The sequence below is a fragment of the Heterocephalus glaber genome, unplaced genomic scaffold (assembly GCF_053883595.1).
Source record: "Heterocephalus glaber isolate CG9 unplaced genomic scaffold, H.glaber_assembly_v1.0 deba00001813, whole genome shotgun sequence".
NCBI classification, from domain to species: Eukaryota; Metazoa; Chordata; class Mammalia; order Rodentia; family Bathyergidae; genus Heterocephalus; species Heterocephalus glaber.
The window spans coordinates 1,652,581-1,671,662 of NW_028258484.1; the positions used below are offsets into that span (position 1 = coordinate 1,652,581).

The following is a 19,082-nucleotide window of genomic DNA, read 5'->3' on the forward strand; positions in this document are numbered from 1 at the left end:
GGATCAAACTTGGGACCTTGCACCTACAAGGCAGGTGGCAGAACCACTGAGCTAAATCCCCGGCCCTAAAAGAAAGTTTTTGTTTCTTTTGCAGTGCTGGGGATAGAACCCCGTTTCTTGGCATTTACTAGGTAAGTGCTCTACTACTGATCTACATCCATAGCCCTAAATCAGTTTTTTAAAAATTTTTGAATGATTTCAGGTTTAGAACAAAGTTACAAAAAGAGCAGTGTTCCCATACCCACCTTCCTCTAATGCTAATGACTATATAGTGCATTTGTCAAGATTGAAAAGTTAGCATTAATCAAATAGTATTAAGTGACAGGTCTTATTAAGATTTCACCAGTTCATCCACTAATGCCTTTTTTTCTGCATCAGAATCCTATCAGGGATCCCACATGGCATGTAGTATAAGGGATTTCCTCAGGCTTTCTGGGCCTGGAGAGTTTTCCAAGGACTTTCCTTGCTTTGCATGGCCTTGATGGTTCCACAGTCCTCAGGTGTTTGTAGAATACCTCTTATTTGGATTTTAAGTGTTTCTTTTATGATGAGACTAGGGTTATGGCTTGGGGGAGAAGACCACAGAGATGAAGTGTCCTTCTCATTGTATCTTATCCAGGGCTCCTGATTCCTCACCTGACTTGTCACAGGGATGAGGAGGGAACATCTGCCATTACTCCACTGTAAATGGGATTTCTCCTCTTCACACTAGGTTCTTTGGATGAAAACCAAAAGATCCACCCCACAATCAAGAGGATATGGGGATTAGCAGGGTATACTAGCACATGCCTATAATCTCAGCATTCGGGAGGCTGAGGCAAGAGGATCACTTGCGGTGGAGAAGAGAGGAGATGGGAATTAAACTCCACTTCTTTTTTTTCTGTACCAGGGATCGAACTCAGGACCTTGTGCTTGTGAGTCAGGCAGTGGAATCACTGAGCTAAATCCTCGGCCCCTAAACTCCACTTCTTAGAGAGGAGAGCATCCACCTATGTTATTAGAATCTGATTTTGTCTTTTTTTTTTTTTTTTTGGTACCAGGGATCAAACTCGGGTCCTTGCGCTTGCACAGCAGGCGCTGAAACCACTGAGCTAAATCCCTGGCCTATTAGAATCTGATTTTAAATTAGAATCTTATTTTAAATGTCAGCACAATACTGTATGCCATTACAGGGTTCTGCTATCATTCAGTGAGCCAGTACCCTAAGGTCAGATGCTTCCATTACTTTCTGTTTTTATTTTTACAAACAAAGCTGCAAACAACAGTACTGGAACTCGATTTCAACAAATATTTTTCAAGCAACTTCTCTGTAACAAGCACTGCATACTCTGGTGAGCAATGTTTATGTTTCTCTTTAATTTTTCTTTTTTTTTTTTTCTGAGGGTAAATTCATGGATTGGAATTGCTGGGGCAAAGCAAAGCCCCAGATAGTTGTACCAATCTACCCTCTGGATCGCCATTTTTTTCTTTTTCAACTTTTGTTTTTCCTAGACAAAAATAATTTAAGTTTTTATGAGATAACTGGTAATTACTTACTGGATATTTGATGATATTAAAGAATTATTTTTTTAGGCATGATAATGGTATTGTGGCTACTTTTTGAAAAGAGTTTGATCTAATATAAACATGCACTGAAATATTTATGGATGAAGTTTTGTGACTTGAGATTGGCTTTGATGAAATACAGGAAATATGGTGGCTGGGGGTACGCCTGAGGCAAGACCTGTCATGAGCTGATGGTATTGAAGCAGGGTCCTGGAGCACCTTCATCACAGGGTTCTCTCTAGATGAGCAAAAAACAAAGACTTGTTTTAAAAAATCTAAACATGGGCTGAGGATTTAGCTCAGTGGTTCCAGCACCTGCCTTGTAAGTACAAGGTCCTGAGTTTGATCCCTGGTACCAAAAAAAATCTAAACTTGCATCCATTCTTTTTTTTTTTTTTTTTTTGGTACCGGGTCTTTTTCTTTTTTTGCAGTACTTGGGATTGAGCCCAAGGCCTTTGTACTGAGCTACATCTACAGCCCTTTCTTTAATTTTAACATTTTTTTGTGACATAGTCTTATTAAGTTGCTAAGTTACCTAGATGGGGTTCACACCTGTGATCCTCCTACCTCAGGCTCCCAGAGTTCTGAAGTTATAGGTGTGTCCTTCCAAGCCCAGTGTAGCTTTTTATTTGTTTACTTGAGAGGAGTTCTCACTATGTTTCCCAGGCTGATCTTGAACTTCTAAGCTTAAGTAATCCTCCTGCCTCAGCCTCCTGAGTAGCTGGGCCTATAGATAGGAGCCACCAGACCTAGCTTCCGCTAGTTTTTTTAACTTCATAGTATTTTGTGGATCATTCCCATTTCAATACTATCTCTGTTTTTTCCCCACTATCTCTGTTTTTAACAACTTCATTTTTCTCCACTGTATCAAAGAACCATTTATTTATCTGATTCTCTAATGGTGGACAATACATAGCAGTGCTTATAAAGACCCTGTCCACTTCTGAATCTTACTATACTTGCTGTATAACCTTGAATAAAGCCCTGACTGCTCTGTCTCAGTTTCCTCACCTGTAAGCTGGAAAGAAAAGACAGCATGCAGGAAAGATGACCTAACTTGGCCTACTGCTTATTATAAATAAAGTTTTATTGGAACACAGCTGCATTCACTCATGTATTATCTATGAATGATTCCACAAAGCAACAGCAGAGTTGAGCATTGCAAGAGAAATCATGTGGCTTAAAAAATATTAACTATTTGGTCCTTTATGAAAAAATGTGCCAGATCCTAACAAAAGTCTTAGGCATAGTAATAAATGCTGATGCTGCTGAGCACTTAATGTGTTTCAGGGTCTGTTCTATACTCATCACATAGATTAATTGTTTAGATCTCACAATCTTATGAAGTGGCATCTATTTATGGCAACTAATCTTAAAGGTGGGCTCAGTGACCCACATCCCCTGAGATTCACACCCTGTGCAGCCCCTCCCCCCTGGACCCCAGGACAGCCTGTGCCTGTGCTAATAGACCTTGGGAGACTGTCAGGCCTTGTCTTTAAAAGAACTGGTAGCTTCTGCTTCCTGCCTCTTTGAATACTCTTGGAGACCTCTGAGATCTGCAGAGCAGAGCGAAGGCCACAGAGAAAGGGAGGCTCTGAGACTATGAGAAGAGGGCAGGGTCGAAGCCAGCTGGTCTCAGTCCAGACCCCAGATGACCCAGCCCCAGTCACTACCCAACTGCACTTGCCTGAGAGCAGCAGAACTGCTCTGCTGAAACAAGTCACCTCATAGAAGTGGGAGACAATACTTGGATGGCTCGGCCACTATGTTTTTCCAGCTGAGACATGGCCACTTCTAGGATGATCCCTGGTCTACCTGAATTTAAAGACTTTTCCTTTCTAGTCTCCTTTGTTCACTGATTAGGAGCCCTGTGTGACATTAGCATCTCCTGAGGAGCTTTTGCAGACACCATTTAAATCTGAATATTGGAGAATGGGAACCTAGAGATACCCCAGGATTTGAGAACCATGATTCTATCCACTGTTTCCACAATATGGCCTAAAGTTAAGAAATGTTCACTACATTCATTTAAAAAACAGATTCTTGGGGCGTGGGCTCAGTGGACCCACGCCTGCCTCACAAGTACAAAGTCCTGAGTTCCATTCCGGGTACTTCAAAAAAAAAAAGATTCTTGACTTGCATTCCAATAGCTGGAATGATCCCATTGGAAGGCCCTTGATCCTGACATACTCCTTCTGATGAATCTTATGCTCAATTACCAGCAGAGAAAAGGTCCAGCTCTCAGGTGTGGAAAACTCTACAGGAGTTTCCCACAGAGATCAACATATCCATACCAAACAACCCAGCCACCTCGCTTGGATATTCTCACTTCAAATAAGTGCTGATGCCCACCAAAAACAGGCATGAAGCTATACATAGCTTCTTTATTCAAGGCAGTCCCATACTGGAAGCATCCCCCATGGCATTCACAGGAGCATCAATAAATTATAGTGTATACACACAATGGTCTATGGGCAGAAAGAGAATGATGTGCTGGACATGTCTGGTGGCACACACCTGTAATCTCAGAACTCTGGGAGGCTGAGGCAGGAGAATCACAAGTTTGAGCTCAGCCTGGGCAACTTAGTGAGACCTTGTCTCCAAAAGGGGTGGTGTGGGCTGGAGATTTAGCTCAGTGGTTCTGCCACCTGCCCCAAAAGCACAAAGACCCGAGTTCAATCCCTGGTACAGGAGGGGTTGGTGGCTGGGGATGTAGCTAAGTGTGAAGGCCCTGGGTTCCATCCCCAGTACCAAAGGGGGGTATGAGGGGAAAGAACAGATTGATGCCCACATTATTAGTGTAGGTATATGAATTTTACAGACATGCTGTTGAAAGAAACCAGACACAGAAACTAGATTCCACTTAAATGAAGTTCAAGGTCAGACAAGACTAATCTATGGTGATGGAGATCAAAATAGCAGTTATGTCTGTGTGGATGCATGTGTGTAAATTCTGCTCACAAGATGCAAGGAAGACTTCCCAGATGACATTTAGACTCATAGAGAAATCAAGGTTTTGGTAGATATCAGCACTTATTTCAGGTGGGAATACCCAAGAGGGAGTGGCTGGGATTTTTGTAACTGTATGTTGAACTCTGTGGGAAACTGCTGTACAGTTTTCCACACCTGAGAGCTGGAGACTTCTGCACAGTTTTTCATACCTGAGAGCTGGTATGGAAATCATCATCTGCATTTAGGGCCCCCCTGAGAGGCCTTTTCTTGCTTGCTTATTTGCTTATTGGAGATATACATAATACACTGAAATACAGAGGATAGTGAGCCAATCTTGAGTGTATAGGCTAACCAAAGTAACATGTTCACATTGAGTTTTGAACCTGATACAACATACTATTCTAGGCCCCTGGGAAGGGAACCTAAGGCTATAAGACCTAGACCTTGTCTGTGAGGATTTTATAATCTATGGGGGGAGATACTTCAAAGCAAGGTTGACCTGGATGTTTTCGTCCATTTGTTTGTTTCAGGCTGTTTATTGAGCACTTACTCTGTGCCAGGAACTGAACTAGGGATGGGAAATGGAGTAGCAACCCAAACCCACCCCTATCTGGAAGGTCTATTTCTGAACAATGTACCCCTTGTTTTACCTTTTTAACACTTTCCAAATATATTCCCTATCTCCCACTGACCGTGTTCTAGTTCAGGCCCCATCTTCTCTACTCTATGGTCTGTCATGGTTTTCCTGATTGATTATGTTTTAGGTCTTCTGCTTCTGAGTCACTCTCTAGACCAAAAGCCCCTACAGTGCTTGATCAAAAAAAATGTTCAGAATTGGATTAGGGGTGTAGCTTAGTGCTAAAGTGCTTACCTAGGATATGTGAGGCCCTGCTTTAGATCCCCAGTACTGCAAAAAATCAAGACAAAATAATAAAACCCCCAATTCATAGTCCAGGCCACTTTGGTGCCACCCTATGTGGGCTTGAATCCTCATTTACAGGATCCACAATTGTGACCATAAGTAACTTCCTGATGTGTCCTGAGCCTCATTGGTGTCTTTCATCACATGAAAATAACATACCATCAACCACTACCACCACTACCACCATACCCGTTTCTTCTCATTCTTCCATGGTATGTTGCTCTATCAATCTGCACTGCTCGGTGATAGCCAGGGCTTCTGTTCATTGACACACCCTTTGGTTTCAGTGCCTTGAGCCTCTCCCCTGGTGCTCCTGTCTTATTCAGCTGCAGACTCAGTACAAGCACTACCTCCCCCGGGAGCCTCCTATAAAATGTCCAGATGGCCGGGTCCCTCCTGACCCCTAACTAGGCCTTTATGATGCTGGCATGGAACATGTCTGTCTGCCTCCTGTTTCCATGTTTCTCTATTTGCTTGAGTGTAAGCCCTTGCTAGGCAATCCACCTCTGGATTCTCGAATCACACTCTTCTTTATGTCCCCTACCAAGGCATAAAATCTGAGTCCATGGCAGGCACAGGATGTGTCTATTGACCCGAGCAGAACACGACAAGCATTTTCTTAGTGGGTGGGCTTTGTGTTGGCCATGAGGTATGGGTACCACTTTTAAAAACTTACTTTAAGGGCCGGGGATTTAGCTCAGTGGTTTCTCCGCCTGCTGCGAAAGTGCAAGGACCCGAGTTCGATCTCTGGTACCAAAAAAACAAAACAATGCCAGGGATTTAGCTCAGTGGTTCCGCTGCCTGCCTCGAAAGCACAAGGACCCAAGTTCGATCCCTGGTACCAAACAAAACAAAACAAACTTACTTTAAAACAAATTGTATATGCACATAATATCAAATCCAAAAGGAAAAAAAAAAAGGACTTAGAAGGAAAATTAAAAGTAGGTAGCCTCCCAACCACCAAGCTCCCTCCCCAGAGGCCACCGTTGGTATCACTTTCTCAGTATTCAGTGCAGGTGAGAATTGTCAATCTCTTTTACTCAACCCCAGCTCTTATTTTGCAAAAATTTAAACAAACAGAAAAGTTGTGAGACTAGTACAATATACACCCTTTGCTTAGATTTACCATTTAATGTTTCGTTACATTATGCAAAATATTTTATAAGCATTATATTTCTTAATACTACAATCATATCAATTTTGTATATGTGGTCAATGAAGCACCTGGCAGGTGCCCAACACCACACAGCTGAGGGGTGGGGCTGGAGGACTTTGATCTGCCTTCTTCCTCCTGCAGGAAAGCATTTCTTACTCAAAGTGGAAATCCACTTCCTTGAGACAGTCAACAGATGATCAGTGGAAAAGTACACAGCTCTAGAAGCATTTGCTCCTTCTCCTACATCCTTCCCATTCCTTAAGCAACAGCTGCTGTCACTGCTGCCACCACATTCTCCACAGTCACCTCCGCCCGCCCGTGAAGGCTGAGTTTGCTCACCTCATTTACAAATACACGATGACTCCCAACTGTCAGCAGGCTGACATTCACAGGTCTGCTCCTGAAACCCAAGGCTCTGGATGACCCATCCCTCATCAGGTGCCTTTACTCCCTTCCTTTTTGCCCTTTCCTGCACTACCTCCACCTCCAGCCACACTGAAATCCTCCAGATCTGCTTACGTTCATCTTTCTGCTCCTGTAAACTACTTGAATTCTCCTAAAGGGTGTGTTTCCCTGCTCTCTGGAATCCTGCACTCTTCACCCAGTGGCTCCGACATAGCCTCCGGGTTGACTTCTGGCGAGGAGACTGGACCGTGGAAACTTACAGTGACAGTCTGGCTCCTTCCTAGCAGAGGGACCCTGTATAAAGGACTCTGGGTGTCTGAGCCTTCATTTCCTCAAGCACGTAATGAAGGAAGGAATGCCTACTTGAGGACCTGGTAGAGTCAGCGTTTACTAATTTCTCATAACTAACAGCTCTTTGAGGCTGTTGACTTCTTAGTCATCCCTGGAAACACCACTTCCTATTGCTTAGTTTCTCTACGTCTGTTTCCTCATAAGTAAAATATGGATAATCATGGAGAGGTTGTAAACGTCAATGTGCTAAAGCGTTCGCAGCCCTTGGAACAGTACTCAGCCCTTATTAACAATAGTGCTATCTACAGCCATGACGACCCGGCCTGGCACATAGTAGGTTCTAAAGTTATCCGTTTTGCCACGGTGCACAGGCGGAGCGCGGGAAGAAAGGCCGCAGTGGAAGTGAGGGGCTTGCTGAGCGCCCGCCCCAGGTCGGCTCCGCCCTCCTTCCCCACCCCTGAAAGCCCTGGCTCGGCCTCAGCAGCTGTCAGGCCTGCTGGCCTCGGCGCCAGTCCACCAAACCTGAACGTCCCATCCTCGCGCCCCCACCTTCCTCGGCCTACACAAGTTACCTTGCGTTTGGCCACCCTCAGCCTCGCCCCCAGGCTGCCATTGGCTCAGGAGTTTCTTTGTTAGAGGTAGCACATGGCTACCATTGGCCGATAAAGCTGTCGATCGCGCCGGCGCGGCCCCTCCCCGCACGCCTGCCCCGCCTGCCACCCGCCGCTCCCGGCCCCGCCCGGAGTGCGCGAGCGCTCCGCTCCCAGTTGCAGCGGCCGTGGGCGCCCAGGGCAGCGGCGGCGGCGCGACGAGCGAGCTGGCGGCGACCGGTGCCTAGGAGGCGGCGGGTGCTTGGGAGGCGGCCGCGGCGGGAGGCAGCGGGCCAAGGCCGCGTCCATGGGCCCGCGGCGGTCGGGCGGCGGCGGTGCTGGCGGGCGCGGGGCGGCGCGCGCGCTGTAGGCCCGGGTGCGGCAGCGCGGCGTGCGGCGGGCCCGCGGGAGAGGCCGGGCCGGGCCTGCTGCGGCCGGTGGGGCATGAGGCGGCGGCCGCGGTGAGCCCTAGCCCGCCGGGAGCGCGCGGGCCGGGCCTGCGCCGCCGCCGCCCCCGACTATGTCGGCGGCCAAGGAGAACCCGTGCAGGAAATTCCAGGCCAACATCTTCAACAAGAGCAAGTGTCAGAACTGCTTCAAGCCCCGCGAGTCGCATCTGCTCAACGACGAGGACCTGACGCAGGTGAGCAACCGGGGCGGGCGCCGCGGGGGTCGTGGCCCAGGAGACCTGGTCCTGCGCTGAGACAAGCCCCGAGGCGGGCCGGGGGCGGTGGCGCCTGCGAAGGCCGCGGGGAAAATGAAAATGGAGCAGAAAAAAAATGTGCGTGAGTGCTGGGGGAGGGGACTGCAGATGGAGGGGGACGGGAAGAGCCTTGACAGAGCCGGTACAAAGGGAAAATCCTCAAGTATGCCGAAAAATAACATCCTTTCCCGTTCCCATACCCTTGCCGTGTGATTCATGCTTTTTGGGTGACTCAAAAATGTCTAGTTTTTCTTATTTGGAACAAAGCGCCTGGGGGTTGCTTACTGCTTGGCAGGACCCCCTTCAGACTCTGTCATAGGGCCAGACTCAGACTTGTCCACCAGAGTGGCCCAGGGCTTGTCTTGTCTGGATGGACCACGGGCTTCTGTCTTGTGGGACTGAGCCTGCCCTTCTCAGTCGTTGTCACAAGGAGGGTCTCCAGGTCTGGGAGAGTGTTGCTCGTAAATGTAAGCCAGAGGGGCTGCTCTCCCTTTCTTTCTTTCTGTCTGTCTGTCTGTCTGTCTGTCTTTCTGTCTTTCTTTCTCTTTCTTTCTGTCTTTCTTTCTGTCTGTCTTTCTGTCTTTCTTTCTTTCTATCTTTCTTTCTTTCTGTCTCTTTCTTTCTTTCCTTTCTTTCTTTCTTTCCTAGTTCTGTAGTCCCTGGCCCTGGAGGTGAGGAGATCTGTGGGTACTGGGAAAGTTGGTTCGTTCCTCCGGGTCTTACTGGTAGTTGAGGGCTTTGGACTAGTTTAGTAGCTCCTGAACCTGCCTGAGAGTTGCAAACATCAAAAACACAGTCCTGGGCCCCCACCCGGGAGTGATTTAGGAGAGGAGGGGATTTGTGTTGGGAAAGGTCCCCAAGGTTTGACTGCAGTCCCCACTGCCTTTGGAAGCTCCCCCCTCACACCCCTGCTTTCCAGGCTGATTGCTTTCTGAGCTCCTGGTGTTGAGAATCCAGAGGATCCTTGGGTTGTACCTATGCACCCTCCTCTCCCTGTTCCCCATGCTCCAGTCTCATCAGTTTTCTCTCAACTCCTTGCAGGAGGCCAGGAAAGCACCCTTCATATTCCACTTTAGTGTGACCCATTTGTACCACTCTTGCAAAAAAAAAAAAAAAACCAAAACAAAACAACAAAACACAAAACAAAACAAAAACCCCAAACAACACAAAACAAAAAACCCTTAGACAAACACATTGCTTTGAAGTGTCCTAGCCTGGCTGTTTTTAATGCCACTTAAGTACAAGCAGGGTTTGACTTGTTTACAGGGCAGACTGGAGTGGGGAGACGGGGCAGGGCTTATGGCCTGGGACATGGTGCCTTTCTCTGAGGTCAGGTTTCCAACACAACGGAAAAGATCCAGAACCTTAATCAAATTCTCAAGATCTCAAAGTCATAGATTGTGAGGACACCATGGGCCTTAGAGACAGCTTAAGTACAGAACTCACAAGGTGTTCTTGAGGGTAAGGGGTGGGCTTTTAAGAAAGAAAAACTCAAATCTTTTCTCATCTGCATGCTTTTTTTTCTGGGGAACAGTTTGTGTGTTGAGAAGCTGGGAAAATTTCCTAGTCTTGGCTGTCACTTTAAGTAGTGTGACCTTGAGCAAGGGGAGGGGGGGGTTACTTCTATTTAAATTTCCTTATCTGTAAATTGGTGATAGTGATCCCTGGCTCGCTTCCACCAAACAGCTGTTGTGAGAAGCAAGGAATTATATTTTATTAAAATTTTTCCTCTTGCAGTTAAACAAACAAAACCAAAAAAATAGCCCACAGAATAGTCAGCTTTGATTTAACAAGTTTTTGGACTTGGCAAAGGGCTGTTTTAAGAGAGCTTTGTAAGTTTCCTGGTTCTTTTAAGCAACTGCCAAAATTTGCAAATTTGGTATTTATGCCACATAGGGGCGGGTTTTCTGATTTTTAAGTTTAGATAAACTACAGTGGAATCTGCATGTTTTGAGTCAGAACTGTTTTTTTTAAAAAAATCTGTTGGTTATTAATTGGATTCAAGGGGAGAGGCAAATATAAAATACTGTAGTCTTTCACAGTATTCAAAGTTGAATTCTGGATTTTAAAACAGGCCTGAGACCTCCAGGGCAAAACTGGAATGGTAGTTTTTGAAATAATGAGTGGGGTTATTTGTGCTGGAAGAGATTAGCCTAGCCTTCTACCTCCTGGGATCTTTCAGGAAGAAACTGCTCTTGAAATGAGAGGAGGGAGACTCAGGGCTGTTGCCAGCAGCCTTGCTGCTGCTCTCTGCATCCGGCCCTCCCCCACCCTTTTGCTCTCATCCTTCTGTCTCCATTAGAAAACCTCAGCCAATTGGTTCCCATCAGTCTGCTCCCAAGCCCCTACTTCCCGCTGTCCCTCCACGCCCTGAGCTTATTTTAGACTGTCCCCATAGATCTTCAGTGATCATCAAGGCCACCTCTTCACTAGGCACCAACACCAACCCAAAGGGGCAGGACAGCTTTGTGTCTTTCCTCTTGGGATGTAGTCTTCCCAGAAGCTGGCATTCCTCCAGCGTTCTGATTTAGGCTTTATTTCTTCAGCTGTGGGTTTTGTTTGTTTGTTTTTCTCAAAGAGAGGTACAGTAACTTTTTCCAGGGCCTGCTTTGTCTTGTGGCATCAGATCTGGAAGGGACATGGAGATCAGCTAATCTAACCACTTCCTTTTACCAGTGAGAAGACTGAAACTTGGAGAAGGGGAGCGACTTTTTCATTGCAAGGATGGCCAGAATTCTTAAACCACATTTATTTCTCTGTTCTGAGTCTACAAGGACATTCCAGGGGCCACATCATGAGGAGAGTAGTGTCAAAGATGGTTATGTTGCAGAAGGTGCTCAGGAATGCTGTTTTTGGAAAGAAGAGTTCCTTGCCTTCTCCTTGTCACTGGAATTCACAGTGATTTGGTATAAGTAATGAGCTGGAGTCCAGTATTACTGGTCATTGAATCTTGCAGTTCCAGGCCCTTTGTTCACAGGGTGCTGTTTTTTTTTTCAGTCCTATACATTCCTCTGTGTACACATAAATTCAAATATACATTTAAACCTTTTAAGACCTGAACTGTGTGCAATATTTGCTCTGCAAATGATTTCTCCCCTCTGCTTAACAATATTTTAGAGTTCTTTTCATGATGTTACATACAGATATGGTAAGTTGTTTTGCATGTGCTGTTAACATAACCCATGTCTTATGGATGGACATTGAGGTTACTGATGAGTTCTGCTGTTATAAATAGTGAAAGCTTCAGGCAAACGGCTTTATAAATGCTTTTGGGTGTGTGCTTGTGAGCACGAAAGCAAGTATTTCTCTGGAGCAGATACCTAAAAATAGAATGGCTGGGTTGACATCAAGTGCACTAGATTTTTTTTTAAAGATACTACCAAATTGCCTTCCAAAAAAGGCCGTGTCATAACATTTCCAGGACTGGATATTATGAAATGTTTTAATTCTTTAATAATTACCAGTGAGGTTAAGCCTCTCTACAATATTTATTGAAGGGTTGTTTTTTTTTTTTTTGGTAGATTACCTGTTTCTGTTGTTTGGCTGTTTTTCTGTTGCGTTAGTTCTCCCCCACCCCTGATTTGTAGGGGCTTTCTATATAGTTTGGGTCAGAGGTCTTCAAACTTTTTCTATAAAAAGTAAGATAGCAAATATTTTAGCCTTATGGTCTCTGTGGCAACCATGAAACTTGGTCATCATGGTGCAGAATGAGTTGTAGACAATGTATAAACAGGTATATGTTCCCATAAAATTTTATTTAGAAAAACAAGCAGCTGTCTGGATTGGGCCAGAGCATAGTTTGTCCAGCCTTTTCTAGATAGTAATCTGACACTCGTCATATATGGCCAGTAGCTTTTCGAAGTGTCAGTTGTCTCTTTACCTGTGGTTAGTTTTCTTTTTCACGTGGTAGGTTTTAAATGAATGCATTTGGGGCTGGGGATGTAGTTAAGTGATAGAACATTGGCTTAGCATGTGCAAGGTCCTAGGTTGAATCCCCAGCACCAAAATATATAAAATACAATGAATGCAGCTGAATCTCTGTTTTCCTTTATGGTTTATAGTTTTAATCTCATATGTAAGAAGGGCTTTTTGTCAAAATTTATTAAATAGTCTCTAATACTTAGTTATTTTACAGTTATATTTATGCATAGCTTTAAAAATTTATCAGACTTGTTTTTCAGGAAAATCATGCTGCTAAAGGCAGAACTGCTAGAGATCATGAAAGTAATCCAGGTAGTTGGCTATAAAGGTCTTTTCCTCTAGATCAGTGCTGGGAGGCCCTGGGAATAGTGTTGTGGGTGTCCAGGATGTCCAGGTGGATAGCAGTATCTTGAACAGAGATTGAGAACAGATTTATAGCAGGAGTTGAGGAGGGGTCAAAAATATGATGGTAAGTTTGACCTTGTGAAGGTGGATGTCCAGTGTAGTTTAGGAGGAATCACCCACTCAGTCAGTAGGAGATAGTGGTTAGTGCTCAGGTGAAAATGGGGCTGGGAGTCCTTTATGTGGAGGTGGTTGCTAAATTCATGGGAATGAGTGTTATCACTTAGGAAAGAGCCAGTGGAGGGAACCTCCACGTGGTAGATCGGCAGAAGAGGGGGAGCTGTGAGGGAGGCTGAGGTGTAGATCAGAAAGGGCTGGTGATTAGAAGGAGAAGCAAGTCGGGGCTTCAGGGCCCTTAGCATCAGTGTGGGGCTTCAGGGTACCCAGTTATTCTTCTGCCTCTCTGTGGAAGGAGCCACTGTGTTCAAACTCTAGTGTTTCGTCTTTCTCTGCTTCGTTGATGGGACCTAGACTGGATCTTTTCCTTCCTCAGGCCTCAGTTTCCCCATCTGGAAATGAGGTTGGGCTTGATTTCTCCTAGGCCTCTCAGTTCCTCTGATATGATATTGCAATGGCTGCTGGAACCACAGTGGCACAAGGGTGGGCCACAACCATGGGTCTGTGCAGCATTTTATCAGGATTCTCATGGTTCTTGTGATATTCTTAAATATGCTTACTTTTTTTTTTGGTACCAGGGATTGAATATATGTTTACTTTTTAAAAGAAGATTTGTAACTTATATTTGGCAGGGGGTGTATGAAATATGCCAGACACACAAAATTCCATTATAAAGGGCTGAAAAGCACATGAAAAGATGTTTAGTGTCATTAGTCATTAGGAAAATTCAAAGCAAGACCACAGTCCCATACCACTTTATACCCATTAGGATGGCTGAAATATTCTTTAAAAAAATTCCAAAAAGCAATTTCATAAATGTTGAAGAAGATGTGAAGAAATTGGAACCCTCTTGTATTACTGGTAAGAATCAGATGGTGCATGCAGCTTCTATGGAAGACAGTTCAGCAGGTCCTCAAATTAAACACAGAATTACTGTATGAGGCAGCAATTCTACTCTGAAGTATATCCCCAAAAGAATTGAAAACTTACATGTTCAAACCAGCACTTGTATGTCAATGTTCATGATAGCAATGTTCAGAGTGACCAAAAGGTAGCAACAATCCACATATCTATTGATGGATAAGTGGATGTAACTTGTGTTCTCTACAGTGGAGTATCATATGATCTCAAAGGAGCAAAGTAGTAAGCTGTCACTTGGGTGAACTGTTCACTTGGGTGAACCTAAAGAATCTGATGCCAAAGAAAAGAATATGCACAGAAGGACACATAATACATGACTCCATTTTTATGAAATGTCTAGAGTAGGTAAATCCATAGAAACAGATTAGTGGTTACCAAAGGGTGGTGGAAAGGGTGATGAGTAGTGACTGCTAACGGGGTTGGGGTTCTATTTTTAGAAATGATGAAATGTTTCAGAACCAGATGGAAGGGTTCATTGCACAACATTGTGAAATATACAGAATGCCACTAAATTGTTCACTTAAAATGGTTTTTTTGTTCTATGAATTTTATCTCAGTAAAAACAACAAAAAAAGAATGTGTAAGAATCACACCTCACACTTGCTCTGTGTTCCTTTTGTCATCTAGAGTGAATATCAGATTATTTCTAGAGTCTAGACCAGTGATTGAAACATTTTTTTGTAAAAGGGCCAGATAATAAAAGACTGTATTAGGTTTTGCAGGCCAGTGGTCAAAATTGTGGCATTTATGTAGGCACTTATATAGCATTTAAAAATGCAAAAGTCGTTCTTGGTTTTGAGCCTTAAAAAAGCAGATGGCAGTCTAGATTTGGCATATAAATGTAACTTCCCAAACCCTGGGTTAGACCAGCTCTGTCCCACTGAGCTGTAAGGAAAGCCACATATGATTTAAACTTTTGTAGTTGCTCATTAAGTAAGAAGAAATGAAATTAATTTTAATTATATTTTTAAACTGGATATATCAAAAATAATATCATTTCAACACATAAAGAAGTTATGGTGGACATATTTTACCTTATGGCACAATTCAGTTGAGACCAGCCACCATCCCAGTGCCAGTAACCCCTTGTGGCTGGTGCTTGCAGTCCTGATCCATAGCTGGGGCCTCTGCACCCTGGCACATGGGATAGCAGGTGAGGATAGCTGCTGCCCTTCCCTTCTTCCCTCTTCCCTGGTGGAGTCCTGCAGATGGCCCGGGGTTGGAGGGTTCCTGGAGATCTGGTTCTCTTGTATCTGTTGGTCCTATTCCCTTGGCTTTGGTTTCCTTTTACCAAGTTTTGGGAATTATGTGAATATCACACCTTTGTTAACTCCTTTGGTGTGTTTGGAAGCTCTGTTTGCGTTCTGATCCCACCTCTGTCCAGAGGCAGAAGGGAGGAGGATTCTGGCTGGAGACTAGTGGGATTGTCCCCATAACTTTCCTGTGGGGAGCAAGTGAAAGTTTAGGGGACAGGCCTGGGTGTGTGTCATCCTCTGTATGTTCCCTTGTCCCCCAGTACTGGCCAGGTGAGTGTAACTGTGTCTTAACATAGCTTAAGCCCTTTGTATTCACCCAGTGTTTGGCAGTTGTCTCCTAGCATTTCTTCTTGCCTGCTAGCCTGTTGAACTTTTTCTCCAACCTTTGTTTCCCTGTGTTCTCTTTTTGGTGCAGATGTGCAAGTTGACCCAAGAGGGTGACTTTGGGCCTCTCAACTGTACAATGAATACCCACCTTCCTTTCAGAGGGAGGTTATGGTGTACTGATGGCAGCCGTTGAGTTCCTGAGCCCTCCATGGTGATTAATATTCCAGCAAATGTGCTGGTGCCCTCGCCTGTGGTGAGGAGCCTTTGTTTAGGCTATCTTTATACTACAGGGACCCTGATTCTGCTGAAATCAAGGAGTTTGAATTGAATGTTTATACTTAAACTGTTCCCAAACTGCCATTTAATCTTAAAGAGGGTAGAGAATTCTTCAGCCTGGTGAGGGAAGCACATCCTACTGCCCAGCACTGCAATTGTGGGGAGGCTCAGGGTGAGGTACAGAAGAGCTGGATGCTAATTTGGAAGCATTCACCCTAAGAAAACAGGCCCTTCTTTTATCCTGGGAAACTTGTTCTCCAGGCTGCCCTTTCCTGCCTGCATGACACAGTTGGACCAGTTCAATGGTTTTCAGGCTTTTAAATCCTAGAGCCTTTTCTCAAAGGAATCTCTTACACAAGTGCAGTGTATGACACTGGAAAAGTAGCAGGGCTGTGGGTGATGGGTGAAGCCTGGACTTCACCTCCTGCCTGGGGGTTGTTTCTGCCCCAGATTTTGTGCTTGTTCCAGTTTTAGCAGTTGAAGTGGTCTCACAGCTGCCCTGGGACAGATCCCCACTGCTCCCGTAGCACTATCACTTCCTTTAGGGGCAGCGATCCCTGGGGGATTGATTTGCTGGTGACTTGTCTCTAGAGGCTGGAACTGGAATCTTCCAAACCACTCACTGGTTTTCTCAGTCAGGGTCATCCTAGTTCACAGGAAACTACAGCCTGGTTTTTGCCTGGAGCCTGTAAGCCTTCCGGCTCCTTCCTTCCCTGGGGCTTAGCCTGGGCTTTGCATGCTGCTGCACTGAACTGTGTCTGAATGGCCTACAAGAACGGCCTTCAGCAGCCTCCTGAGCTTTCCCATACTGAGTTAAGTGTCACACAGGCCTTGTAGGCTGGGGAGACAGTGGGACTGGTGACAGCATGCCTCTCCACCCCCTAGAGGAGAGAGGAAAACTGTTTCTGAAAGGTTGATAACCAGCCCAAGATCACCAAGCCACTCTGTAGTAGGCCTATGATATAGTGCCCAGTTCTGTGAGGCTCATATGCCAAGCTACATCACAGCTCTGAACTTTTCTCCTTCCCTGTGGCGGGGCCATTTGACTGACAAACGTGGTACTGTTTTTGTCTGGCTGGGGCAGATTGGTGGTAGAGCTGATGTACTGCAAAATAAATCACAGCAGTGTAAAGAGATTTCTGGTTCCTAGTCGTGGGAGAAAGAACCTGCAGAGGATGTGCAGCAGTGTCCCACTCATTAAGCAGGTGAGGAATTCTCTGCTTAACAGATGGAGCAGCTGAAACCCTAGAGGTTCAGCAGCCTGCCTAGGCCATAGGAAGACCAATGTGGATTTTTCCAAAGTCCTGTTTGGTCTCTCTACCCCTAATAAGTGTTAACCTTTGCTATTGGGAGTAGGGCCATGCCCTAACTTGGATTAGTTCTGGAGTGTGAGGTAGGGTGTGTGGGGGTGATGCATGGCAGTGCACAAGTCATCACCCAGGTTGTTAACACTCCTCAACTGCAGGGAGCCCCACATCCCCCAGACAGGCTGCTGGGCTGTGGCCATGACCACACCTTTGGTAGAGCTCTGAACAGGAAACACTATTTTTTCTCCTGAAAGAGAAATTCAAAATCAGGAAATAGCTATGTCCTTGGTCTCCATAGGTTTTTGAAGCACTGGTTTTAACAGATCCATGAGGCCCCATGGTACATTTTCTGCACATGATTTCTAACCACCTCCTGATCCTGCCTGTAGCTAAAGGAGCCACGGGAAACAGGAGCAGCTATTGACAGTGTCAGCTGAGCCAGAGAAAGGGCCATGTCTTCAAGGTCCCCTGGTCTATACCCAGAACCTCAGTGTCTGGTTTGAGTGAGCCACTTGGTATGTGGGAGCCTCAGGATGCTGTGGAATCAGGGCATGTGCCTGCCTGTTGCTTGGGAATGTGTTCTGATCTAGAAATCTGACAGTCCTACTTTTCATTTTAGTATGCAAAGTAAAAGAATTGGTTTTGTTACATTTTTTTCCAGCACCAAAAATCAAACTGCTTTCCAGGCAGGAGCGGTGCCACTGAGCTATATGCCAGCCCTTGAGAATTGGAGTAGTGGAGAGCAGAGTCTTTCAGTTCAGATTTGGGCCCACATTCAGCATTTTCCATGCTGATTTGAGTAGGCTTCTTTGAGTTTAGTATTTGTGCCCTCAACTGATAGCTGGGGCTTATAATCTTTAGGTGCCTATGAGGCTGATCGAAGATTAATTCAAAGCCCTCAATAACTATAGGATGCACTGGAAGGGCCGAGTTTGTAAATACCAGGGTATATAATGGGTGTTGAGTAAATGGGATGGTTTTACAAGTACTGACACTACAGTGTAGGACCCACATGTGGCACATGGGCCTTGCCCTTGGGAATGTGCTCACTTAGCATGCCAGCCCATCTCCTCTAGAATATCCACTGTGGCCAGGCTCTGGGCCATCTGGGGCAGTTGCCATGCAGGGAATGGCAAGTGTCTTGTCTCCCTGTTGGTAAACAGAGGATGAGGGATTCCAGCTAGAGGAACTTCAGAGATCTTGGGCTCCAAACTGATGCTATCTATGGTTGAGGAACAGAGCCCAGAGAAGGGATCTACCCCTGTGATTTTTTGGAGAGCTGTCTCTCAAACCTCTGTTTTCTCTCTACAGAGCTGCTCTGCACCACCAGCACTTTTCTCCCCACAGGAACAAGAGGGAACATAGTCATCTTGCTTGTATGGGTTTGGTTTTCCGAACATTTAAGAATTGAGCTGGTCTTAAGAATTTTTAGAGGTAGGAAGTGAAGGGGCCAGATGCCATCAGCCTGGAATTTAACCTCAGTGGCCATGTCAGAACCCCCTTCAGCCTAGAGATAGAGATAGTACAGGTCTTGATTTCAGAAGGCTCAGCAGGAAAGTGTGTGAGTTGCCCCTGTGAGGTGGGAAAAGATGAAGAGAAGCTGAGCTTGTCCTGCTGGTGTCTCCTGGAGCAACTTAAAGGTGTTAGGGAAGCTGAGGCCTGGGTGAAATAGCCCAGGAGGGTGCAGAGAGCAGAAAGCCATAGCTAGCCCTAGTCTCACATCACTGGCTGGACAGGAGGTCTGGCCAGGGGTGCTATGGAGCTCTGGTCTACATGGTTGAATTGGCTCCTTAGCTGCCAGGCTTGTTCTTTCATCCTTTACAACCATTGCTCCTGTAGGGAATGGAGCCGCCTACTGGAGGGGTGGGTGTCCCCTTCTAGATGGTTTGAGCAAATAGAACCCTCTCTTTTCCCAGCGCTTTTCACAGGCAGATGTTACCTGCCTCCCAGGTTCACACCTACCTAAAAGCCTTTGAACTTGGGGGGGGGGA

General features: G+C 45.6%; 1 protein-coding gene and 1 long non-coding RNA gene across 13 annotated transcripts in view; one reads left to right on the plus strand and one right to left on the minus strand.

Annotated features, from left to right (window-relative positions):
* Positions 1 to 1,010: 1,010 nt before the first annotated feature.
* On the minus strand, positions 1,011 to 7,988 carry LOC110346470 (uncharacterized). The gene is made up of 3 exons (XR_002390551.2): positions 6,915 to 7,988; positions 6,096 to 6,166; positions 1,011 to 1,783 (listed from the first exon to the last, which is right to left on the minus strand). It is a non-coding gene; the product is annotated as an uncharacterized LOC110346470 (long non-coding RNA).
* A 29-nt stretch (positions 7,989 to 8,017) lies between these two features.
* The window catches only part of Mprip (myosin phosphatase Rho interacting protein), a 131,563-nt gene continuing 120,498 nt past the window's right edge, over positions 8,018 to 19,082 (plus strand). For 5 of the 12 annotated variants that reach the window (XM_013067035.3, XM_013067034.3, XM_013067040.3 and 2 more), the window contains exon 1: positions 8,018 to 8,504. In XM_013067035.3, the coding sequence (XP_012922489.1) occupies positions 8,382 to 8,504 (123 nt within the window). In that variant the 5' untranslated portion in view covers positions 8,018 to 8,381. The remainder of the gene's footprint in view (positions 8,505 to 19,082) is intronic. The other 7 variants (XM_087203882.1, XM_087203884.1, XM_087203886.1 and 4 more) reach the window with 4 other exon arrangements.